Source organism: Crocuta crocuta, unplaced genomic scaffold (assembly GCF_008692635.1).
Source record: "Crocuta crocuta isolate KB4526 unplaced genomic scaffold, BGI_CrCroc_1.0 scaffold102, whole genome shotgun sequence".
Lineage (NCBI taxonomy): Eukaryota > Metazoa > Chordata > Mammalia > Carnivora > Hyaenidae > Crocuta > Crocuta crocuta.
The window spans coordinates 4,540,049-4,567,204 of record NW_027530019.1 but is presented as its reverse complement, the minus strand read 5'-3'; the positions used below and the strand labels follow the sequence as shown (position 1 = coordinate 4,567,204).

The window sequence follows — 27,156 nt, the reverse complement described above, 5'->3', positions numbered from 1 at the left end:
AGTGCAGGTTGAAGCATTCGCTAATAAACACTATTCACTAGCTTGTTTTCATTCTCACAATAATGCAGAAGATAATTAAACGGTCCCTATTTTACAGAAGAGGAACTTGAGTCTCCAAGAGAGAGTCATGAGAGATCATATAGCTCTTATTACAGAACCAGAACTTGACTTGCACCCCAGAGCCTTGGCTTCAGACTAAAGTGTCTTTTCTCTGCTCTCCTACGGTGACACTCACACTGCCAGAATGCGCTTGCAGCCAATGGGGCGCAGAGGTTAATGGCCAAGGCAGTGAGTGGTAGTGACCAGGAGATGGCAGCAGAGAGCCACAGAGTAAGAATTGGCCGATCTGAGTTCCCAACTGTTACAGGAGGGAGAGCAGAACAGGGAAAGGGGGAAATTCCAGTGGGAAGGAAGCTGAGCCTGAAGAGCTGAGTGTTCTACATTGAGGGTTCCAACAACAGCTGTTCGAGAGAAATAATGTAGACAGAATGAGAAGGTATGTGTGGCCCCAAACACGTCCTGGGAGAAACTAAAACAGTGCTTCTCAAACTTAATGGGCACATAAATCATCTGGGGAGCAAATGACGATTCAATAGGTTGGGGGCAGGGCCTGAGACTCAGCGTTTCCCACCAGCTCCAAAGTAATCCTCATGACCAGTGAGCACTAAAGCCAAATGCCCAAACCAAAAAGGATGGCAAGTCCTGACCACCAGGGACATCAGAGGACCATGACTGGAAGAGAAGCACCCAAAATGGGAGCAACATAGGCATGAACTCTGAAGGCAGACCAGGTTCTCCTCCCTACTTGTGGGATGGCCCCAGTCTTATTGAATGGGGTCCTATGAAGAATACTGACATATTCTCTTTAGGAAGTCCCATTTTGAAATGCTGCTGGTACTTCCTTCTCTAGTCCAGTGACTAGTGAAATAACATGCACAGGCTTTGAAATCAGACAATCCTGAGTCCAAACCCTAGTTCTGCTGCATAGCAGGTATATAGTCTTACACCCATTACTTAACCTGTCTGAGCCTCAGTTTCCTGATCTCCAGGCATGCAAACAATAGCACCTCCCTTACAGGACCACTGTCATGATTAAATTCATGTATTCAGCAGTGTTCTTGCCACACCAGAAGTAATAATTTAAAAAAACAACAACCAGATGCTTCTATAAATAATAACAAACAAAATAATGTGGTATAATAATAATAGTAGTAGCATTGCCATCTCAGAGTCAGGTGGCCTGGCACTAGGCTGAGTTCTGTCACAAACTGGCTGTCTGGCTTTAGGGCAGTGACCTGAGGTTTGGTTTCTTCCTTATAAAATGAGCAGATCATAGATGATCACAGAGGCCTTACAGCATAACATTTCATGATCCTGTGATCCATGTAGGGGACAAAGTTGACAAAGTAAGAAAGGAGAGGGACAGACACTTAACTTGATGGCAGTAAGGGGCCTGATTATTTTTTTTTTTTTGTCAGAATTGCACAACAACCATCCTTTCCCAGAAACTGCTTTATTTTTATTATTTTATTCCACATTCTAGGCAGCTACAAAGCACCGAGAAAAGAAATGCTTGTAAACACAGGAACTTGGAAATGAATGTGCTTAGTCCTTTACATCTAAAGTCTTTAGGAGTTTGTTATGTTTTTATAGAATTCCATAAAATATGTCACTCACACACTGCCCTTGTTACATACAAAAAGTGAGACAACTAACTACAAAGGCACAGAATGGGAGAGTGGAGTGAGCTTACAACGTGACAATTTATAATTTGAAATAGACAGCTTTGGGCCAGAAAAATGAGGCCTAGCAAACGAGTGTAAAAGCAGCCTAGAGAAAATCTGGTCTCTTCAAATATACTTCCAAAATAATTTTTTTAAAACAATTCATTCTAATTGTGCCATGGAAACTCCTCTGGCTAGCCTTCCACTTCCTCATAGGCAGCCAGACTTTTCCCTTCCAGGAAGTACCTTCCGAGGCAGTGAATGAGTGTGCCAAGGACCCACCATTTTTGTAATTGATTCCCTCTCCTCTCTCCTCAAGCACTTTGAGCTGGAAAAAAGACTGTGTCCCTTCTCTCCATGGCTGTGGGGCTTCATGTCTTCCTTTCCCACTGGCAGGGTACTCCACTGACCTCTACTTCCTTTCTGTTCTGGACTGTGGTGGCCAAGGAAAATCTCACCACAGATGCTGGCCCTCTGCAATCCAATGGGTTCCATGATTTTCTTTCACTGTGGTTCTCTGCATTTGGGGGCTATTGTAGCATTTTCCAGTGGGTGAACCACAGGCACTAGTTCTGACGCATATTAAAAGGTACTATGCAAAAAATAAATAAATAGAACTAAAGTCTTATAAGCCTGGGAAATGCTGGACCAATATAAAATATCGAGACCAATTCATGTAGGATGTCTTAGAGCCTTTAGAGCAATAAGGTGGGGTGTGAGTCTCAAACAAGAGAGGAGCCAAACTTTGATCAGAGAACTGTTTGGGAGAAGTGAGGGAGCTGGAAGGGTTTCCAATCCATGCCACACCTATTCAAACAATGGACATTCTTGGACTCTTTCCATGACTTGTGTTTTCTACTTAAGATCTAGAAGCAACTAAAAAGCATTAACAAAACAAAATAAGTTATAAAGACAAAAAAAAAAAAAAATACATACCTGGTCAAAAATCCCCATGGCTAAAACAGGCAGTGATGTGTAAACAATGTTAAAAAGGGCAATGAACCACGGGTCGTAAACAGTCTGAAAAGAAAGAACATGTCAGTGAGAAACACCATTCACAGAAGAATATTCACTTTTAGGCTCTTGGATTAAATATCTCAATTTACTGAGATGGATGAGAGTTTGATATTAGCAACAGACATGAGTTCTCCCCTGGCTCTGGCTCTTTTCAGCCCTGCTGTCTCAGTGGGATATTAGATCCCTCTAAACTTCAATTTCTTCATCTTTAAAATAAAGCCACTCTCTCCTTGCACAGCTGCCCTGGAGATGAAAGGAGATCATATATGTGTAACATCCAACACAACACTAGACACACAGAAGGCCCTGGACCCTGTGGTGAGCTATTGCATTCTTCAGGTTCTCAATGGCTTTTACAGTAAATCTAATGATCTGGCCTAAGTTGTAAGTAAAGGACCCACTAAAATATTCAGAGGGAGATGCAAAAATGAACCTGTCAGCCCTACCCTGTGTTCAGATGGATCGTTTTTTTCTTGGGAGTGGTTTAAAATAAAGTGGGCATGGAACTAGCTGCTCAGTATACTGGGTGTAAATGACTTAGACAAATAAAATACCCCATACACTTGTATAGAGTACTTCCTTGCATAAGTCACTGAGGCGCACGAAACAGTTGTTGTATTCCCATTTTGCTGAGAATGGAAAGTGGAAACAAAATGTAGTAAGTATTGTAAAACTTATCACTGGAAAAGGCAAAAAACCAAAACCTAGGTCTCCAGCTCCTAACCAATGTCTGTTCTACCACTCTATCATCCATTCATCCATCCATCCATTCGATAATTATCAAAAATCTATTTTGTGCTAGATTTTAGGCAATGGTGATTCAACATGCTATAATCAGATACAAATTCTTCATAAAATTTACATTCTAATGGTGGCAGAAAACAGGCAATAAATAAGATTATATACACATATACAGACATATATACACATACATATCTATATGATAAATACTAGTGAAGAAAGATAGATAGGAAAGGTAGATGGGGTTGTAATTATAATAAGGTTACTGGAGAAAATGTCACTAAGAAATGACATTGAGAAAAGGTCTGAAAGAAATACACGATCAAATTATGCAGCTTTCTGGGATAGGAGCATTCCATACAACAGGTAGATCCCAAGAGAATCCCCAAGGAAAGATAACATCATTCATGGGACATCTGGGAAGCCCAATTGGCTAGAGAAAAGTGAGTAACCTATAGGGAGAATAATGGATGTTAAAGGAATAAGGAGTTGGATCCTATGTAGGTAACTATGGCTTATTCCCTAAGTGAAATGGGAAGACATTAGAGAATTCTGAACAAAGGAACACCCTGATCTGATTTATATTTTAACAGAATCACTCTGGATGCTGTGCTGAGAACAGATTGAAGAGGGGCAGTGGTGCAAGCTGAGAAGCCAATTAGGAGGCCACTAAAGAGGCCAGATGAAAGAGGGAAGTCAGGTGACCAGCAGGGTGAAGTGTTGAGTTTTCAATATATTCTGAAGTACACATTCTTCTTAGGGAAGTTCAGAAAGCAATTAGGAATCTTAAATGCAATGTTCTCGACAGAGAAGCTAAAGGTAGTTTCCATATAGTTATGTAAATAAGACAATCCATTAAGTTATGTCGTGTGTGCGTGTAGATTATACTGAAGAGAGAATATTTTGGTGTCTTTATTGCTAAATATGGATTTGGACTACCCTGTCTTAGTGTCACTGTTTATTTTTGAGATGGATGTATATTTATTCAAGGAAAGGGGAAATGAAGACCAATTTTCAAAAGCCAAATCTCAACCTGGACTATTCTGTTGAAGTTCCACAGGTGGCTTTATTCAACACTGAATAAACCAGACACTGAAATATATTGATTACTGTATTCTGAGCAAAGTTAGCCCCATGGGAAGAAGTAAGGAACATGGACATTCCTGGTGTCAATCATCTTCGAGGGAGTTCAATGTTAGGGCGGTGTGTATCTCAGAGTTGAGGCCTGGAATCCATGTAGGAAAGATCTGTACAATGTCATTCTTTTTCAGAGTAGGTCAAAACTAGGCAGAAAAGTTGAATTTTACCACTAATAAATAGCCAAGACAGGATTTAGATGAGACAGCATCTTTAGGGACTACTATCAAGAAAAGTAGGCTTATGACTTAGAATGACCACTTCTAATTACCAGTTTTTAAGTTCTCTAATTGATAATTTCCTTTCATAATTCTTTGAGTCCTATTAAACTGTATTCTTTGAGTCTGTTTCAACCCTATTGTAAGCATTTGAAAAGGTGTCCTATGTCCAGTGATATGTTAAGTATTTATTTAAAAAAATTTTTTTAATGTTTATTTCTGAGAGAGAGAGAGAGAGAGAGAGAGAGAATGAGAACAGGGGAGGGTCAGAGAGAGAGGGAGACACAGAATCTGAAGCAGGCTCCAGGCTCTGAGCTAGCTGTCAGCACAGAGCCAGATGCGGGGTTCAAACCCATGAACCGTGAGATCATGACCTGAGCTGAAGTCGGATGTTTAACCAACTAAGCCACCCAGGTATCCCTATGCTAAGTATTTAAAATGTGCTGAAAGAAAGAAAGAAGGAAGGAAGAGAGGAAGGGAGGGAGGGAGGGAGGGAGGGAGAGAGAGAGAGAAAGAAAGAAAGAGAGAAAGAAAGAGAGAAAGAGAGAAAGAGAGAAAGAGAGAAAGAAAGGAAGGAAGGAAGGAAGGAAGGAAGGAAGGAGGGAGGGAGGGAGGAGGGAGGAAAAGGTCCAATGTGGAGTATTTGCCAATTTCCAAGGTGTAAATATTTCTCCCATGGTTGTTTATGCAGTGACATCACTAAATGTGACATTGAGAAGATATGTGCTATATTACGCCATTACATAGTATTTCTACCATATATATCCAACAGATATAAATAACTTCAGTTGCATAAATAGTAAAATATGGTAAAATAATAAGGAAGTGATGACTTGAGGATCAATAAACTTTTTTTCAATATAATTTATTTTTTATTAATTTTATTTTTTATTTTTTTAATTTATGATCAAGTTAGCTAACATACAGTGTATACAGTCTGCTCTTGGTTTGGGGGGTAGATTTCCATGATTAGTGGCTTACAACACCCAGTGCTCATCCTAACAAGTGCCCTGCTCTATGCCCATCACCCACTCTGCTCATCAACCTTCAGTTTGCTCTCTGCATTCAATAGTCTTTTATGGTTTGCCTCCCTCTCTGTTTAAAGCTATTTTTCCCATTCTCTTCCCCCATGGTCCTCTGTTAAGTTTATAGAACTCAACTTTTAATAATGGCTGTGTTTAAACACTGGCTCACATAATTTCTCAAAACTAAACAATCATCTTTATGAACCAATATGGGCCAGCTCTAGCATACCTCAGCCTATGTCAATGCTTGGAGCAAAGTAACACAAAACAGCAAAAGCCATCTGAAGGAACACAGACTCAACATGGCAAGAGAAAATGTGCTGAAGGGCAAAGCAGTAGCCCAGAGTGTCAGGCAACGGTGAGAAGAGAATGGAAGAGCTAGCTCATCATCATTACCTGGAAGCGCCCAGGCTATTTTAGCAGAGGTCTCTGAATTAAGCCTGGGTTTACAGTGTTCATATAGGATGAGGGAATGCCCCCTACAATTGATTCATACCAAATTGCTCACTGAAGATAATGAAAAAAAAGTTGAGAATAAAGAAAGCAAAGCACATCTCCATCAAAGCATCAATGAACTAACATAACAATACAGCAGGAAATTGCCTGTTAAGATCACGGAGAAAATTAGAGTTTAAGAACTACTTTAAGGCATAGGATAATGGTCTCTTTCTCCAGAGACTGTTTGCTTCCTTCTAAGCAGATTCTGAGGATGGGAGGAAGGCCTGACATTTGGGGGACCAGCCAGCTGTCCTTCCATAGTGCAGCCTGTGACCCAATTGCCAAGAGGCTTCCCTTGGGTCCCAGCTCAGAGTGCAGTGTGTTTCATGAAGATCTCAACTATTGATGGGCATGAAACTTGTCCCTCTAGTCCTAGGGAACAACCAAAAGCAGATGATCATGTGCTTCTCAGTTGCCTCGTGTAGACAGACCATCAACACTCCCAAGGCCTGTGGCTCAGAGCAGTATACACTTCCAGGCACCCAGCCCAGAACAGGAATGTTAACAGGATCCCACACACCAACTCCTATCTACACTGAGAGTCCGCCAGAACTGTCGCTTGGCCCCTCTGCTCTTTCTTTGGATAAGCAATAATTCCACTTCTAGATACACGTTCAGAGTATCTGCCTTTGTGCACCAAGAGACATAAGAAAATGCTCATAACAGCTCTGGTTGTAATAGCCCCAAACCAGAAACAACCAAAACATTCATCAGGAGTGGAGTGGAGAAAGACTTTGTGGTATACTGATATAACAGAATATTACAGAATAGTGAAAAGCGAGGAACTACACCTATATTAAAACACACACACACACACACATACACATACACACACACACACACACACACACACACACACGGTACCTGGTGGCTCAGTTGGTTAAGCATCAGCTCTTGGTTTGGTCTAATGATCTCACGGTTTGTGGGTTTGAGCCCTCTGTCAGGCTCCATGCTGACAGTGTGGGATTCTCTCTCCTTCTCTCTCTGCTCCTCCCCAGCTACCTTTCTCTCTCTCTATATATAAATAAACTTGAAAAAATACAAATGAATTTTAAAAATATAGAAGGTTGAGCAAAAGAAGCCAAAGAAGTATGGTTCCATATTAATAAAATTGAAAAATGTGTCAGTTTACTCTGCATTAAGGATACATGCTCATACGGGAAAATTGTAAAACAAAGCAACAAAGAGATTACAGAACGTCTGGGTAATGGTTATCTCTAAAGAGCTGAAAGAAGAGCATGACTGAGAAAAAGCAAGGGGAGCTTTGGAGGTTTGGCAAAGCTCTGTTTCTTGCAGTGGATTATGGTTGCATGGGGCTCATTTTACAACAGTTTGTTAAGCTGACATTTATGTATTACCTACTCTGTGGATTCATTATATTTTACAATAAAAAAGGAAATATGTGGCCTTCTGTTTTAGTCATTGCCTGGTGATACTTTGGACACTGGGGGGATTTTAAAAATCCTGATGCCCATATCACACCCCAAGCCAGTTCAGTCACTATCTTTGGAGGGTTGAATGATCCAGGCATTGGTAGCTGCCACAAATCAACTACTGGATGACTGACTTTCATACCCTGAGTGTACCAATTCGTGTCATGATTAAAGTATGGAAAATGTAAGAGGAGAGAAGCAGTCAAACTGAATGAAGTCTTATAGCCCCAAGCAGAAGCTGATGTTATCAAATCACTTCTTCCTCCACCTCCTCCCCATTCAGCTTCCACTAGCTGAGAAGAGATGATTTCAGGTATTATGAAGAAAGAAAGAATATGGGAAATAATGGCACAAAGTGCCATCATTTGATTTGCTAACAAACAGGTTAGCATTAAAATCTACAGTTATTTGGCAGTGGCATTTGCAAGTCGGTACTCAGATCTGAAACCTCATTTCACAACTGGAAAAAGAGAAGACAGGAAGGTAAAGGTCAGTGAAAATAAAGTTAAAGTGAGTTGTTGCAAACTTAATAGAGAACCATGGGGGACAAAAAGGGGGAAAATAGTTGGGGAGAGGGAGGGAGGCAAACCATGAGAGGCTCTTGAATGCTGAGAACAAACTGAGGGGAGATGGGGTGGGGGAGAGGGGAAGAGCGGGGTGATGGGCATGGAGGAGGGCACTTGTTGGGATAAGCAGTGGATGTTACATGGAAACCAATTTGACAATAAACTACTTTAAAAAAAATAAATGAGTTTTTGCAATATCTTCAGAGATTTTTTACTGCCACTCAGAATCACAGGAACAAAAAGAAAACGAACTGATACTTACTGAGCATCTGCTATGTTCCAGGCACTGTTTTAAGGACTCAACATATACTGAGTCATTACGTCCTCACAATGACCCTATGGGGTTGGTACCATTAGCATACTTCAATTTAAAGATGGGGAAACTGAGGCCCACCAAGGTTAGGAGATTGCCCAACATCATCCCTCCAACACAAAGATTTCAAAGTCTAGCCCAGGAAACTTTTAGGGGATTCACAGGTCAAGACTATTTTCACAATGATACTAAGCAGTTATATATATTTTATTTTCACTGTCACTCTCCCATGAGTGTGTATGATTTGTGATATCATAACCAACAGAATGCAGAAGCAGCTATGAGAACCCGGCTGCCTCCTGCTGTGCCAAATAGTAAGAGATGAAGTACAAAAAATGACTCTTCTCACTAGTTTGTGTTTTGTTTTGGAAAATACAATCTTTTTTCTTTTTTTCATTAAAATATGTCATTTAGGTAAACATGCCATAGGTTCAGGCTTTTAATTAATAAAGGGATGTTTAAATGTTTCCTCCATTTTAATTTCCAATATGATAAGTGTTGATAGATACAGTCCTCAGATCATGAAGGTTTGAGAACTGCTGGCAGAGAAAATGTCAGGACCAAGTTCCTGCCCTGTGACTCTGCCCTCAGCCTTCACAACACTGACCACTGCATAAACCACTTCTCTCTATCTATGGTGTCCTTTGGCAAGTTTCCTTAAAGGCCGGTTCCTCACATTGCTTTATAGTTGAGAGTATACAAGAAATACAATTTGTATGCTGGGTTTTGTCATGTAAAATGATAATGTTAGCATTCACCCAGACCCAAAACCTCCAATGGTTTCCCATTTTATGTGGGATGGAATCCAGACTCTTCACAGAGGCCTAAAGCATTTCCTGATTCCATGGCTGCCTTCCTCTTCAGCTTCACTCACCACACTCACTCCCCTCCCGCAGCCTCAGCTTCACTAATGATCTTCCTCTAGGACTGGGCTCATTCCTTCCTCAGGAGATTTGCACTTGCTATGCCCTTTCCCTGGAAGACTTTAACCCCAGAGTATCCATATGAAAGTTTCCTCTGAACACTCAGGTCATAACTCCAATGTTTCCTTCTCAATGAGACGTTTTACATTACCCCATTCTTTCTTAATGACAATTCTGAAATTTTCTTACTTATTTACTTCTTTATTATCTGTCTTTATCTCACTAGGATATACTATCCATGCAAGAAAGACTTACTTATATCTGTTACTCCAGTGCCTAGAACTGTGTCAGCCAATGGTAGGTACTCTCTAAATATGTGCTGAGTTACTTACTTTACAACTTTTGGTAAAAGTTACATACTCAACTTCCTACTAAATTTTGTCCCGAGGATGTGCCACAGCTCCTCAAACTCAGTATGTCCAGACCTGAACTCATTCTCACACCCTCTTAACTAGGCCCTCTTCCCATGTTCCCTATACGTGTTTCTGACACTGCTACATTCATTCCAGAACCCCAGCCAGAAATTTGCTATTTCTCTCCCTCTCCAACACCACATATCAAGTTAAGCCCCGGATCACTGACTTAACCATTCCAGATAGCTTGTGTTTCAGCCCAGTCTTTCTTTACCTCTGTGACTTTCCTCCTGTTGTCCTCCCTCCTAGGATGTCCATTTTCTTATTCATCACCTGCTTCACTATGATTCTAGAAGGGTTGGCCCAGGGACAGATCTTTCAAGGAGCCGTTGTGAGCCCTGCCCACCCCTACCCTCTAGGCTTGGGTTCCAGGCCCACTCCTTGGTGGTCCCATGGTACACACCCCACTGCTTCATAATTCAACTTGCAATTATTTATGTGCTAGTTTCTTTTCTTTTTAGATAGAGAAAAAGAGAGGGTGTATGAGTGGGGGAGGGGGCAGCGGGAGAGAGACAGAGAATCCCAAGCAGGCTCCACGCTGAGTGATGTGGGGCTTCATCCCACGACCTTGTGATTATGACCTGAGCCAAAATCAAGTTTGACACTCAACCAACTGAGCCACACAGGTGGCCCTCTTTGCTGATTTCTAGTCCCATCCCCCACTAGGATGCAAGCTCCTTGGGAGCAAGTTATAGGATTTATTCATCTTTGGGGGCCCAAGAACCTATGTCAATGCCTGGCACGTGGCAAGTATGCAACACAAGGATGCTGGTGTCTTAAGTGTAAGGGCACTGGAATCAAAAGACAGAACTGTGTGTCTTTGAGTAAGGATACTCAGTCTCTCTGAGTAAGCGGGGATTTGAGGGAAGCCTTTAATATCCAACCAGATGAATAAAACCAGTACAGCAGCACCTGACACATATTTAGTGCTCAGTTAGTGAACACTTTTATTATATATGGAAGGGAGGGAGGGAAGGAGAATGGGAGGAAGAGAAGGAAAGGAGGAGGGAAGGAGAAACATTCAAGGATCCAAGCTTTGAGTGGTATGTTTAATGAATAAAGAAAAAGGTGTATTTCTCCACTAATTATAACTTTTATGAAAATATAATTCTTTATTGCTATAGCCATTTATTTTTATAATAAACTACTATATTAATGAAATCAACGGAAAATTAGGACAAGATTTAAAGGAAACTGAATATCTTAATATAGTTAAGCATTTTCCTTATGAAAATTTAATTACGTCAATCACTCTTCATTCTAGTATTACCTCAGGCTCTACCAAAATGTGTTAACTTGAGTCATTCACCTTTAAATAAAAAACACATTCCAGGGGTGCCTGGGTGGCTCAGTTGGTTGGGCGTCTGACTTCAGCTCAGGTCATGATCTCATAGTTATTGAGTTCAACCCCACATGAGGCTCCATGCTGACAGCTTGGAGCCTGGAGCCTACTTCAGATTCTGTGTCTCCTCACACTCACTCACTCTCTCTCTCTCTCTCTCTCTCACACACACACACACACCTCTCAAAAATAAATAAACATTTTAAAAAAGGTTAAAAAAACACCTTTCTGGGTGATGTGCACTGGCTTAATACAGTTTAGGCTTTAAGGGGCTCCACAAAGCAGTATTTCTTCTACAATAGACTTCTTCCTCTCCTTGTAAGATATCACCAAGTACTTAAATAGTTATTCTAGTAAATGCTCCATTTCTTCATAAGGTCCTTAGATAACCTCAGCAAGTTTTTAAGGCCCCCTATGGTGACTAGGACCAGCGGGGCGGGACACACTAGCCCAGATGACAACCCACATGGAACCCATCCCGGCTTCTCCCCTTCCAGACATGCTCAAGCCATCTACAGCTATCTCTACCACCTCCATCTGAAACACACATGTGCACACATGTAGGTTGACCAGGTCCCCCAAAGAGATGGTAGGGTAGAAAAGGGAGGGAAAATGATTACTCTGGAGCCTCTGGTGTGGAAAGCACTCTGGTCTGAGACTAGACCAGTCAAACTGTGGAGGCACTCTGACTTTGGGGGACTCAAATTATAAACAGAAGTTCTGTGAACAAGTATTTGTCCCAGGGCTCTTGGACTCCTAGGGGTAGCCATAGCCTCCTCTACTTCCAAATTTTCTTTTCCCACATCCAATATTCTGAATAAGAGAGAAAAGCCACGTACCTGTGAGATCCTACTAGTTTGTTTGAAAACATCTAAATGTCTCTTCACAGATCAGAAAAAAAAGGGAGAGAAGAATTCTCCATTTTTCCAACTTTCCTGTTTTCCTTAAGGAAAGCTTCTCCTGACTCCCTTCTTTGTGGAAGCAATTTACCAAACTTGTCAACCATTTTATATAGAGTAAAAATACTCCAGCTACAAATTACGATATAACAGCTTGAAGAATACACAATCTATGATTTATAGACCACCACATTTAAATAGACCTTCATAAGGCTCTTAAACACTTACCAAAGGTTTTCCACTCTGAGACCACTGGCTTAGGTCCGTGTTCAAATGACAGGATAGACTCTCATGTACCTCCCCGCAGTTTGCTGTGTGTTGTAGAGGAAAACTATATAATGATATTTTTGTTTTTGGCCTTAAAAAATATTTGTCATTTAAAGAAAACACATTGTGGAATAAGTATGAGGTGCTCAGTCTCAGCACATCTGTTACTGATTTGTGTAATTAACAGAAACCCACTAGCAGGAGCCAGGAAGAATGGCCCCAGCCTGAGCGCCCACCCCTCCCTGGGTTTTCCACAGAGCACATCTGGAAGGCAAGGGGGAAAGGAACCACCGTGCCAGGTTGAGATGGACTCACAGGTAACTACATCCATGAAGTCATCAAAGCCTGGAGATTAGTCGCACTCTAAAATTTCACTTCCAAATTTTTGAATTTTCTTATATTGTTTGACAGAACTAAAGTTTTTCTAGACTTGACAAGATAATTGTTTCCATATCACAGCAGAATTTTAAAAACATACACAGCTCTGTATCTCACTGACAATGATAAATCGTCATCAGATAATATCATCCCACGAGTACACAGTGCCAGCAGTTGCATAGTTGCAGACGTGAATTTCTTAAATAGGGGCTTCAACCAGCGGTGGTCGGTTTTTATATTTTGGTTCTGTCCCTGGTGGGGGAAAGTTCACCTTTATTAAAAATCCTGAGGTATAGGGTGCTTTTAAAATAAGCTACCCATATAAATGGTACACACAGGCCCATAGTGGATTCCATGAAAGCCATGCAGGCTTTGATAACAGATTGGGTTAAGACGTGTTAAAAAAGGGCCCATGATTTCAATTTAGAGATTTCTCTGACCTTTATCCAAACTGCTCTGATCCAGAAATCTTGTTGGAAATCTCAGCAGGATAGATTATATTTAAATTCTCCCTCAGTGGCAGTTTGGTAGGAGTGTTTGCTGGGGGGGGCAGGGAAGGAAGGCCTCAAGCTTCCAGATAATTCCAGAAAGCAGTCTGCCCTTTCTAAGGGCCTAAGCTATAGGAGACAACCACCCAAGACACTAGCTCTCTCAATAAGAGTGGGTTTTCTCATCATAATCACATTATACTGAGTGTTGCTGGATGTTTCTCCTTTATCAAATGTCTCTCCTATATCAAATAAAGCAAACAACTTCCCTGACTAGGGGTTGGGTGAAAACAGTTTTTTTTTTAAAAAGAAGATATAGCCATTCTCTCTTCCAAGTCTATGACAATTAGAGAGCCCACTTATCAAGCAGAGTAGAGGGAGCACTGAAGAGAGCATCAGAAGATGTAGAGTCCAGTCCCAGCCTTGCACACCACGGACTCTCAGATCTTGCAGGACATAGGCTCCTCCTCTGTAAAAGGAGGAGGCGGACTCAATATCTCTGACATTTCCTGACAGAGTAAAGAGTCTAGATTTCAACAAAACACACACTTTTTGTTCTGTGTTCCAGCTGTTTCTCCAAAGAAAATTCACCCAGCTAGGCAAGTGAAAGGAGTGCTGTCCTTCCCAAGCAGATTCCTTCCCCATGTGTTCCAAAGCAACCACAACAGAGGCTGGGCCCTGAAATTAACCAGGGGCAAGCCCACAAACCAAGTACAAACCAGCCTGCATCACATCATTATCCATCTGAGATGTCCTAAGGCCACCACCATCTGACAGGCAATCAATGGTGTCACCCCCCACCCCCGCCCCCATCCCTTGGAGCTTTGCATGCCACAGCCGGATTGGCTTGCACATCTGCCCCAGCCCACCTACCAGGATGGGACATTGATGGGAATCTCTTGGAGCTATCTTCAGAGAAGAAGAGCCTGGATAAAATTCACCAGGCCCCCAGAGACAGGCCAAAGTAGTCAAGAAATAGCACATGTCACTTCATTAAGAAATTAAACTGGTGTTTTTAAAAGTCAACATTGTGTCTAAGAAAGCACAATCTGTTTACATTTGATGGATGTTCTCAGCTGCAGAGTGGCTTACTTCAAAGCAATCTATTGAGAGGTGTAGGAAAGAAGTACTAAAGTGCTCATGAATCATATTGGGATTAAACAGGGTTGGCCCCAAAGGTGTAGCTCATCCCTGACAAATTTAATTCAAAAAAAGTCTGTGGAAAAATCCTTATTTTCCACCAAAAGTGACTATGGAGTTATTCAACATCAGTTTTACATTGATGAAAATAAAATCGTTTCCAGACTGTAAGTTCCCTGAGGGCAGGAACTGCATCCCTCTGGTTCATTCTGGTGTCCTTGGAGAGCACTTAGCCCTCAACTGGCCCTCAGTTTATTCTTGTTAAATGAATGGGAATTCAATGATTCTAGGTTGGTGTGTCACAGGATGTGTGTGTGAGCCTCACTCCTGTCAGGATTGGACAGACAAATGACTGGGGACCACGACTCCCAAGGTAGGGCCTCTAAACACATGTTTGCTATTATTAAATCTGCCAGGCTTTAGAGTTTTTATTACTACTGGCTCCATTTCACTGCGGAGCTTTCAATTCCACTGAAGCAACGTAAGAGAGAGATGGCAGGGGTGGGAAGATCTCAGATGGCTGACTTTCACTGAAAGACTGGAACTAAGTGTTTATCTAATGGGTTTTAGGGGCTACGAAAGCTGTGTCACCCAATGCATGGCTTTGAAGGCCAAAGCCAGATAACATTTCAACTGGGGGAAAAGAAATCACTGCAAAAATGTCCCCTATTCAAAAGTTCTCATTTTCTTAGACTAGAGTCTCTCCCAAATATCTTGTTTTCTTTTCAGTTGCCTCAAGTACAGCATATTGTCTTTGGGAAAACAGGGCTAAGAAAAAAGCCAAAAGATTTTTCAGTTAAACCTGTTGCTAATCACAACTTTCTAGAGAAAGCCAGGGAATGGAAAAGACAACAGTCCCTACCGTTCCTGGTTCCACATCCATGTCATCCTCACAGCCAGTCCCCAGACTCCTGGCACACCAGGGCACACACATGCGGGTGAGGCTGGGAAACACCATGGGCCCCACTGTCATAGTGGTATGACACCTCTTCTACCAGACACGCCTTGCTGTACAGAATACTGTTAAGGTGCCCACACACACCAATGCCATGTGGTTTTTAAAGTGTTTCGAATAAGTTGGGTTTAAATGCAATTTCAGAAATTGAAAAGAGTTTTCAAATTCAACTACTCTTCGGGTCCATTGGAAGGCATTCAGTTATGAGAGAAGGGTTTTTCTCCTGGTTCTCTACTGACTCACATCTTTCTACAAGCTAGCCCCTCAGTCCCTGCAGATAGTGAGATTTCACACCTTCAAACCTCCACTGAATTTAGAAAATATTCATGGGCTCACTTGAGATTTATCGAGCCAGAACCTCACACATTTCTCCTCTTCTCATTTTCTCATGTTAGCTTCCATTACAGTTTTCTATTGGACCTATTTATCTATTTCTTTATTCTCTGGATGAGAAAATGAGTTCCAGGTGGGTAGGATACTTGTCCTATTCATCATTTTGTTTTCTCTTCCCAACATGGTAAACAAATATTCCTATTAGCAATTTGACAATGTTGTGTGACTCATATGGGGAAGGAATGAATTATCAAATTTAAAATGGAAATAACTTAAATATTCACAAAATCAGAATCAAATAATTTATAAGTCCATGTTTCAGAACGCCATTAACAAAAATAACATTTCTTAAAGAATGTGAAACCAGAGGTGTTTCTCAAAACGCGATTAATTTTTTTGTTTGTTTTTTAAAATTTATTTAGTTTGAGAGACACAGAGACAGTGCAAGTGGGGGAGGGGCAGAGAAAGCGGGAGAGAGGTAATCTTAAACAGGCTCCATGCTGTGAGCAGAGCCCAAGGTGGGGCTTGAACCCATGGAACCCTGAGATCATGACCTGAGCTGAAACCAAGAGCCAAATGCTCAACCAACTAAGCCACCCAGGTGCCCTAGATTTTTTTTTTTTAAACAAAGATACAAAGAGTATGGTCTCCAATATGTAAAGGTTGATATATAGTCACATGTAATGATTTTTATAATCAGAAAGAAACTGAGGATACTGGAAAAGACTACAGAAGCTTAAATGTAAACACCCCCTTTAGCATACAAAATAAGGTTGTTTTGTCCCCTGGACTAGAGTTAATTTAAAAAATCCAAGTTTTTGAAAGGGAGAAACATATAAATAGCTTATTCCAATGGGGATAATATTCTTAGCATCATTTTGTCCTTCGTACATCTTCCTGCCTCCAAAACAATGGCACCAGGATAAGTAGCAGGGTAATGTCTGTTTTTGCAACCATTGCCATAGAGACATCTATTCCAGAATTTCCCAAAGTGGACTCTTACGGCATCATTCTGAGGACAATATGCAGATTGCTTGGAAAAATGGGGTTCCATACCAAATGAGTTTCGGTAATAATATCAAGTCTCACAGATCCTAACACACTATTGTGCGTTAGAGTGATCCAAGCATCATTACTGATGCCAAGATTAGGGCACATGAGGAAGTAACATTCTTATAAAAACTAAGGTAGCTGAAGGCCTGAATCCTTAGTGTAAAAGTAAAGGAAGAATAAATCTTCACACTAAGAGGGACTGCCTATGTCAACCTTGGCACTAGCTAAAAGAAGAGACAAAAAAATTCTTGTGAAAATTTGAACCACAAATGGTATTCATCAGAGTTTGCAATTCAAATTTGAAAAGTCATGGAACAGAGAAAGAGGTCTCAGGTAGGCAGCATCCCCAGAGAACTGGCAGAAGCCACAAATATGCTCTCTGAAAAAAAAGTGACCTCAGGAGTGATGTCATCAAGATGGCAATGCAAGTCACCTCCAGCTTCAGTCTCCCTTATAAGAATACCAACAAACACCTATCGACAGAGAAGACACCATTGTGAAAATCCCAGAACCAAGACCTAAAGCAAAAGCACACCACATTAGATTGGCAAGAGGAGCAACTCCACTCTGACCACATCCCCCTCCACAAGGCTGGTACAGTGCCTCACCAAGACAGCTCCTTGGGCCTGTGGGTTCTCCAGTGGGGAAAAGAGAACCTAAGGTGGATACTGAGCTCTCCAAGAATTGCAAGACACTTCCTAAGAGTCCCACTCAGGTCTTGCCTCATGAGGATCACTGGGGGAATCTGCAGGGCTCGACCACTGAGGATCAGATGGAGCTGGACGTTAAGGCTTACAGCAACCAGCACTCAAATCTTCATGAACCTCATTCCTACTTGCAGCAGTACTGGAGCCGAGATCCCTGCTGGGGATTCTGCCAATCTGCAGAGCCAAGTCAGTGGCTGTGTCTGGTCAAGGAGCTTGGGTGGCAGTTCTGCCTGATTTGAATACCCAGCCAATGAGCTGTATTTGCCATGGAGCCCATTCTATGATCCCACCTAGGCAGGGAAGAAAATTCACAGTTCCACCCAACTGCTGAGTACAGCCTCTGAACCTGCCCAAACAGAAACTCCAGACATCCCTGAGGACCATCCTACAGCCCTGTTTATGTAGGAACCCAAGCCAGTAGTTGGGTTCCATAGCCCCACATAACCAGGGGCCCTGAATAGTGACCCTAGGAAGCTTCAAAGCCTAGTCTATGATACCAGCCATCCAGGGAACCCAGCCTACAGCCCCACCCTGTAGCAGAGTTCAGCCTGCAGTACTGCCCAATTGCTGAACATAGCCTGCAGCCTCAGTCTGCCAGGGAGCCAAGCCAGTGGTCCCACCCAATTCTGGAGCATACCTACAGTCCCACCTGATCAGGGAGCCCAGACAGTGACCCAGATCAATTTGGGAGCACACTCTGGAGCCCCAACTGATCACAGGACATAGGCTAAGGCTCCATCCAGTCACAAAGCCCTGCCTACAATGCTTCATGAACAAAGAGTCTAGCCAATAGTACCATCTGGTCAGGGAGCACAACTCAAGACTTCATTCAAATGAGCAATTCCAGATCCTAGCCTGTAGCTCTGCCCAATCACAGAGCCCAGCAAGGGGCAGTCCCTCTAACCTCAGAGCACAGACAGTGACTAGAGACCTTGGAGGAAGCCCCAACTGCCCACAGATGCTGCCGGCTTACCCATTTGTACTCCAATGGAGCTGAGCTGTCTTTCCTTGCTAAAGCAAACCTGTAAAGTATGGAAACAGAGACCACCTACTCAAATGTGCTGATACCAACTCAAAATATCAGGGTCATAAAATCAGGTAAAATAACACTACCAAAGGAAGCTAATAATGCTGAATGACTGAATGTAAAGAAATGGAGATCTATGAACTGACAAAAAGTTCAGGATAATCCTCTTAAAGAAGGTCAGAAAACTACAAGAACACACAATTAAATGAAATGAGGAAAACAATGCATGAACAAAATGAGAAGTTCAACAAAGAAATAGAAATAATCAAAACAAACAGAAATCCTAGCCTGAAGAATACTGATTGACCTGAAGAATTTAATAGAGGACATCAATAACAGACTCAACCAAGCAGAAGAAAGAATCAGTGAACCAGAACATGGATCATTTCAAATTTTGCAGTCAAACTCATAGAAATACAAAGTAGAATAGTGGTTTCCAGTGGCTGGAGGGAGGGGAAAATGGGCAGTTGTTTTTCAACAAACAAATGGGTATAGAGTGTCAGTTTTACAAGAAGAAAAAGTTCTGGAGATCTGTTGCACAATATCCTGTTGTGAATGTACTTAACACCATTGAATTATACACTTAAAAATGGTTAAGACATCAAATTTTATGTTATGTGTTTTTAATCACAAATTTTTAAAAGTATTTTAAAAATAGCTAATATAGACCATGATTATATAACCTACTTCATATGGTTATTGCAAATATTGAGCTAATCCAGGCAAAACATTTAGACAATGCCTAGTACACACTAAGTGCTATTTAAATGTTAGCGATAATTGCAGTTTGCTTTGATCTCTGCTTGTTAGTGTCAACAATATAATGATTCCCCCTAGAAGATGACACCATAACATTGATGCCATTACACGAGCATTGTCAGTGACTTGCTTCCTTTTCCTCTCCAACAGAAGGTGACAAATTACTATTTGCCACTCTCCTGACAAGCCTATCTATTTCTCTGACAAGTCTGAAAATGGAACCTTAAATTCTCCACAGTGTGGACAGCTAATAAAATTTTGTGAGATCACACTTTGCCATGTCCACTAAGAATGCACCTCTTAGACATCCTTCATCATGCCTGGGATATAAGCACCAGCAGGTAACACAGTCTAACACGTATCAGGGGATTAGTAAATAGTCATCCAATGAATGAAAGTCTGAAATAGTGCGACCAAAGGATCTTGTTCAGTAAGTCTAAGCCTAGGTCCCGATTTGATCAAATCAGCATAAAAATTAGGGCAAAATAGATAGCTGTCCAGGACCCTCCCTCGGGAGTTCAATTGGTTTTGTGAGGTTATTGCTCCTCTGTCTAAAGAGGATTCGCCCTGCTCTGTTTAAATCAAGACCTACAAAGAACAAAATAAAACCGGAAATCCACTCTGTGTTTCCAAAATGAAGCAATATATAAATTATTAGGAAATACATCATTTGTGGCCCAATTTTCATATTAACACAATAAAACACACAAAAAAACACCATTCTACATTCTGAAATCAATGCCATAATCACACTGAGATCTTAAGACACAAGCCCCTTTCCCACCATGCTGGTCAGACTGTATACATTTATATGGACCAGATGTAGAGCCTGCAGAGACAGCCCTGGGCGTAGGCAGAAGAAGTGGCAACCTGCAGGAGTGACTGGAGGCATGTCTGAAGGACTATCCTTGCTGCATCTGCCTCAAGCACAGGAAAGTGTTCTAGAAACACCCAACAACATGAAATGGCCAAATGCTTCTATATGCCAGGTGCCATTCAAGATTATGGATGGTATAGATGACTCAAATGTGCTTCCTTTCCTCATGGAGCTCATGGGTGAGCTAGATAAAACAGAATAGACTAGATAAATTGGGGAAAGCAATTCTCTGCCCTGAAACAGACCCCCGCCCCTTTTTTTCTCCTGACCATGTATTTGTGCATATATAACCTCAGGGGTGAAGTCTTTTGTAGGATGGGTAAAGAGATTCTAAGCCTTCTGGAAAAAAATCTATTTTGGGTGATAAGTTGTTTGCCTAACTGGCCTCTCTGCCTCAGCAAAGATGAGTAGAGTCTAGCATGGACTAAACAAAAAGTCAGCAGACTGGGGTTCATTCTGGACTCTGGGTTCAAGGCAACATAATTTTGGACTTTCTTCTATATTGGCCAGCCCTATGGTTCCCCCACCTGCAACATCAGCATCTCCCAGTGAATTTGTTAGAAATGCAAATTCTTGGGCTTTACCTCAGACCTACTGATTCAGAAACTCTGGTGGGGCCCAAGCAGCTGTGCTTTAAAAGCCCTCCAGGTGATTCCCATGCATCAAAAGCTTGAGAGCCATTGGTCCAGCCCAAGTCACCAGCTCAGGAAAGCACACAAAGGGTCAGTCAGGACTGACTATGGTCAAGTAAAGATTGTTCAATTAACTAGAGATTTTGGTGTAATGAAGGAAGGAAGAAAGGAAGGAATGGGGGAGGGAGGGAGGAAAGGAAGGAAGACAGAAAAGAAACATGCTAAGTTGAACTAAACATTTAAGGAACTTAATTATAGGGGCGCCTGGGTGGCTCAGTCAGTTGAGCATCCGACTTCAGCTCAGGTCATGATCTCATGGTTAGTGGGTTCAAGCCCTGTGTCGGGCTCTGTGCTGACAGTTAGCTCAGAGCCTGGAGCCTGCTTCCAATTCTGTATCTCCCTCTCTCTCTGACCCTCCCCTGCTCAAGCTGTGTCTCTCTCTGTGTCTCAGAAATAAATAAAACATTAAAAAAAAAATTAAGAAACTTAATCATAGACCAGTGGGGTGTCTTACAACTGGGTTTAATCATCAGATACTCAGGTCTTTAGAACAATGTTCTTTCTTGCTGTTCTCTTTTAAAAGGTAAATATGGGTGAGAGGACTGAAAATCTAGTTGCTGCACATCTGACTCTGACCAGTTTTATCAGATCTTGAAAGCAGAGCAGAAAATCACCTAAATGTAGAGGTTAGAAGTCATTGAACATTAGTTTCCAGCTTCACAGTTTAACAAAGAAAACTTTGGAAAGTAAACTTGCTATCCAAGCTCTGTGTGTCTATAAATACAAATCACTGAGCACTCTTGTATATCCTAAGAGGTCTAAATGAGAGTATAGGTATCCCTCCATAGTTGTGTGATTTTTCAAAAGCCTCCAAACCTTTGCACTATGAAAGTGGGATCTCTTGGAAGCACTAATTAGCAAATAGTCTTACTTCATTTTTATGTGGAGGAGAAGTCCCCAGCCTAGGAAGGCACAGGCCACATTCTCACATTTGTTTTTGTTGGACAAGGTGAGATTATGAGCAATTAAGTCCCACCCCAGCTTTCTCTGAACTAGTGCTAAGAAAACTGAGAACTACATTTTTGAGAAACTAAAATCAAGACCTTTGCTTTACTTCAATGTCTGGAGAATACAAAAACCATCAACAAAAATATCAACATAGTCTGCTTTTCATTCTGGGCATGTTATCCTTAGCAGAGAATATTAGGAATGGGTTATAGGGGTGCCTCATTTTAAGAAATCTCAACCTCACAGATAAGGGGGAAAATATACAAAACCTATATTTATATAGGCACCTATTTAGGTGCCCTTAAGTAATTATCTTTTAAAATAGATATGAGTATGGGCACATGGGAGGCTCAGTCAGTTAAGCACCCAACTCTTGATTTCAGCTCAGGTCATGATTGTGCGGTTCATGAGATGGAGCCCCATGTCGGTCTCTGTGCTGACAACACAGACCCTGTTTGGGATTCTCTCTCCCTCTTTCAGCCCCTCCCCTGCTTGTGCACACACACTCTCTCTCTCTCAAAATACATAAATAACCATTAAAAAAATAATAAAAATATAAAATGGATATTAGTAGATAGAAAAATAGAATCCTAATTTATTAATTGCTAATATTTCTTCTTTGTTGCCAACATTATCTATTTTATCAACATTATCTATTTTATCAATTTTTATCTGATAAAATGCTGTCAAAATAGCCTTAATGTTAGGGTATCAATTATTTCTCCCTAATTTAAAACATATTTGCTGTCAGCCCATATACAGTCAGTGTTGGGTGAGTGACCATCTTCACAAAAGAGATACACAAGAGATCAACATCTCTTCTTAGTGTTTCTTAGTCTTCTCTTCTGAATTAAAGCTCCACATTAAGTTAATCAGCAATCATACCAAAATATTTCAATAAAAATTTTAAAACTCATAGGAAAGAGTACTCATTGACTACATAAATAAAAAAATAAATACATACATACCTAAAAAAATTCCAGCTAAATGCATATTTTTTTGTGTTTAAAGCTAAAGTCAACTATATTTACCTAATTGCCGTACTGTGATTTGTATTAGACATATAAAAACACAGTCTATCAATAAGACCATGAAGAACAGTCATTTGCAATTCAGGGGGATCTAATAAAAGAAAGAAAAGTGTTTTTTTGTTTTTTGTTTTTTACCAACCTGGGCTGAGAAACCGCAGAAGAAACCAAACCAGAAGTGCACAAGTGTAAATGCAAAATTCTTATAGAAGAAATAGCGTAAGAATTTGCACATTCGGAAATAGGACCACCTTCCATGAACAAGGAGAAGCCTTTGGAGGTATCTAAATTGTGCAAATGAATAGTCACTGGCTAAGACTGCCTGCATTCCTTCCTGACCGCTGATGCCAACACCTATGTGAGCACCTGCAAAGGAAAAGAGGAACATTTTCAGTCCCTGAACAAAGATACAATCTCTTTCTTGTCATTATTTGTCTATAGCAATCTTAAAGCTACAGAACTTATATTTTTTCACATATATTATCTCATGAAACACTCATTAGTTATTTATCCTAGTTTTACAAAAGATGAAAGTGGCCCACAAAGTTTAGTCGTTTGCATAAGGTTTTACTATTTGTAAGTGGCTAAACTGGGATTAAACCCAAATGTTGGGACTGCGGATTCAGTGCTCATTCCTTATGCCACAGACAGCTACTATACAATAGGGGATTATACAATACAATATTGTATTACAATATTATACAATATAAGATGATCAATATCCTTTTCTAGTCTAAAAATACACTATATAAGGTGATCAATATCCTTTTCTAGCCTTTTTCTTTTAATGAGACAAATTTGTGGGATTTTTTGTTGTTGTTGTTGTTATGAATGCTAATAATGCCAAATGCATTGGATCCGGAATGTATTCATTTTAGAACCAGTGGGAAAATTAAATTACAGTTCAATCTCCATTACATCTTGCCAAATGCTGAACCCAAGGACTCCTAGTATACAGCAGACAATACTGAGTAATATCCTCTTACTTTTGATCATGCTGACATCATTGGCTCCATCACCTATGGCCAAAGTAACAGCATTTTTGTACTTCTTCACCAGCTCTACTACTTGGGCTTTCTGGAGTGGGGTGACTCGGCAGCAAACGACAGTCCTACACATGCAGGCAAGTTCTAGGAGATCATCCTTGATATCACTTTCTAGGGCATGGGCCTGTGTTATTTAAAAAAAAAAAAAAATCCAGATTAGGACAAGAAATAATCAATGAGAGATGTCATTTGGGAAGCAGATTTCTTGTTTCTCAAATGATTTCTTTTCTAAACAGTTTAATTTCAACAAGTCATTGTTGACCCAGAATCACATAAACAACTAACTAAAGATAAGCACAAAACTCCTACTAAGTGCCAAGGAATTTTAGAATAAAAAAAAAGACACAGTGCTCTTGTGTGTCCCCCTTGACACATTATCATGCTGCACTGGTGAGATACGATTAAATGCCAGAAAAGCTCCAGAATCCACTAAAACAGAGAAAAGCAAGAACAAGCCTATCCACCATTTCATCCAATTTAGATAGAACTACAAAACGATGATGACTTCTTCGTTCTACGTAATGGAACTTTTGTTTCCTTTGCATTGTTGTTTTGTGTATTTAATGTTTGTTGTTGTGGTTGTTAATGGTTTGGGCAAATGAAAAGCAGATGACCTGGAGATTAGCCCTTGAAAAACAAAGTGATTGAAATCAAGAGAAGCCTGTGCAACAGGGTGGCATGCAACCTGTGTCCCAGGCAGGGTTCCCAACCGACTTCAGCCTTGCTCTTCCCCAAATAACCACAGCCTTTATGTGTGCCAAGAAACGACTGGAAAAGAGCATAATCCTTAACTGTGCAATTTGTCTTCTAGAAAACATCTCACTGTACATTATTTAATAAACACATTGAGAGGAAACAGGAATCCACCTCAACTTTGAGTCATCAGTATCTCTGAATGAGTCTCTAGCAAGATACTCACAGACTATCACAATCTGGCCTCTATGTTCCTTTTGAGTTCTGGCTTCTACAACCACCTTTAAGTTTACTCTGTACTTCCATCATGCCAAATTGCTTGTGTCTGTAATGGGACAGATTCTTTCTTGCCTCTGTGCCTTTGTACTCTCTGCTCCTGTGCATGAATGCATCACTTCCTCCCAGAAGTCTTCCCTGACTTTCACACAAGGAACTAAATGTGTCTGCCTCTATGCTCTCAAAGCCTTGTGTTCGTTCCTCTCTATAGTATTTGTCATACCACTTGCGATTAGCTCTCCCACTAGACGGGATCCCTAAGACAAGAACCATGTTCTATTCACATCCTTATCCTCAAGCTCTAGCATCTGAGCATGCTTAATAAATGTTCATGATATCAGTGAAAGGATGGGTGAATGAACATAAAACATGACTCTGATGTAGAAAATTCTTACATTAAGGCCTATGATTCCTAGGGGAATCTGTAAGTTAGCTTTCTCTTTCTGAAAGAGAAAGCATGTAACTGGTTGTCTTGCTCAGAATGGTCTCCTTTTCTCTCTCTTTTTCTTCTTTATTATCAACAAGTGAAAACCTAAAGTCAGACTCTGAGAAAGAAGGACCCAATTACATTCCACAAAGCATCAAGATGTGAGCAAATTGGAATCACAATTTACTTAAAAAAAAAAAAAAGAAGAAAAAAAAAGCTTCTAAACAGACCAGCAGTAATGTGGTCAATTCTCCTTAAATAAAAAATGACATTTCATGGCTTCATTAGCTTCGGGCTTTGAAGCTGAAATGGTTCTTAGCTCTTCCTTTCAACAAATTTAGAGACAAAGGAAGAAGAGTGTATGTTATCACCTGGGCAGTCTAACCCACCACACATTGGCTTCTTTGAGTCTGAGGGAAAGTCAGAACACAACTCATTAGGGACATTTCCATACTGTGGTCCCTGGGAAGTTCAGCCTGGAGGCCACCAGCTCCAAGCCCAGTTGACAGGCTTATAATTTTCAGTTGCTGCTCATTTGTGCAAGGGAGAAGTTCGTGTCATCTGGACAAACTTTCAGCAGAACTTGGCCTGCAGCTGATCTCTGTAACTTTCCATGGTGTAGAAGGCAACACATCATTACGTCTGGAATCCAGCTGGATAATGCTCTAAGCACTAAGAGCTAACAGACAGCGATCACAAGGGGGAAAATACAATATACTCATATCCAACTTCTTTTGTCCTCTAAGAAACTGTCTACAAGAAGATACGTTTATTTTCCGAACTCCAAAAGTGAAAAATGATCATCAAAGCTGGGGAAAGATGCGAGATTAGCTCTTTGTGCATATAAATGATAATTTCACTGGAGTGCAATCAGAGCTTTTGTTTTATAAATTAGAAACTCAGAAGAGTGTTTTGATATTTGTTCAAGATTTGGAACCTGAACTACATTAAAAGCACAATGCAAGTTTATTCTATTACGACAAGAACCAGATTTCCTAATCAAAGCAAATTGTTTGGCATTGCTATAAAATACTGCTATGTAAAAAAAATCCACCAGAGGTATCTTAATGGCAATAATTTGGTGTGGTAATTATATGAAGATCAGGTTGTACTCTGCCAAATCACAAACATCAGCAAAACAGTAATTGCAATACATCCAACAGTTGCATTATTTTAATTAAATAACAGTGAGCTGTGACACTCTCCTTAGAAAAGCACTTAAACAGCACTGCTAATGGTTTACAGTCATTTAGACAAGATGGATACTCTGTGAATACAGTATTTCTTTGGATCCTCCTTTTCACTGTGGTGGTTCAAGCAATAATGTATGAAATATATATCAGAAACTTCCTTTCCCCTTGCAAACAGGAAATCACTGTGTATACCCTTGTTTCTAGTAGTGTCATTTGTTTGGAAAACACAAAAGGAGATCTCATTATAACAGCACAAGGGAGACACTTCTTGGAATGAAGGAAAAGGAAGAAAAAGCCTTAAGCAAACTCACCAAACTGTGGCCATTGATGATTAAGGCATAATCTCCTGTTATGGTTTCTTCTACAACTGATTCCAGCTCCAGCTGCTGTTTTTCAAAAACTACATGGCCATTGGAAAAACTTCTGTTTTGTCCAAACAAATTTTCCTTTGCTTTTCTTGAAGGAGAAGAAAGAAATCATAACAAGTATACAGAGCATACCTATTACTCTGACAAGAGACTGGTCTGTAGGTAAATTCATCTCATCACTATTCAGATAGACTATGGCATACGATTCAGTTACAGAAACCAAGTTGGATAGTTCTTTGTGATTGGGAGGCC

The 27,156-nt window shown here is 40.7% G+C and overlaps 1 protein-coding gene across 3 annotated transcripts in view; it reads right to left on the bottom strand.

Moving 5' to 3' along the window:
• ATP8B4 (ATPase phospholipid transporting 8B4 (putative)) overlaps positions 1-27,156 on the bottom strand; it is a 232,666-nt gene that overhangs the window by 17,283 nt on the left and 188,227 nt on the right. For all 3 annotated transcript variants that reach the window (XM_077764430.1, XM_077764428.1, XM_077764429.1), the window contains exons 21-24: positions 26,848-26,992; positions 23,888-24,071; positions 23,044-23,267; positions 2,661-2,744 (exon numbers count right to left, since the gene is read on the bottom strand). In XM_077764430.1, coding sequence (XP_077620556.1) covers positions 2,661-2,744; positions 23,044-23,267; positions 23,888-24,071; positions 26,848-26,992 — 637 coding nt within the window. The remainder of the gene's footprint in view (positions 1-2,660; positions 2,745-23,043; positions 23,268-23,887; positions 24,072-26,847; positions 26,993-27,156) is intronic.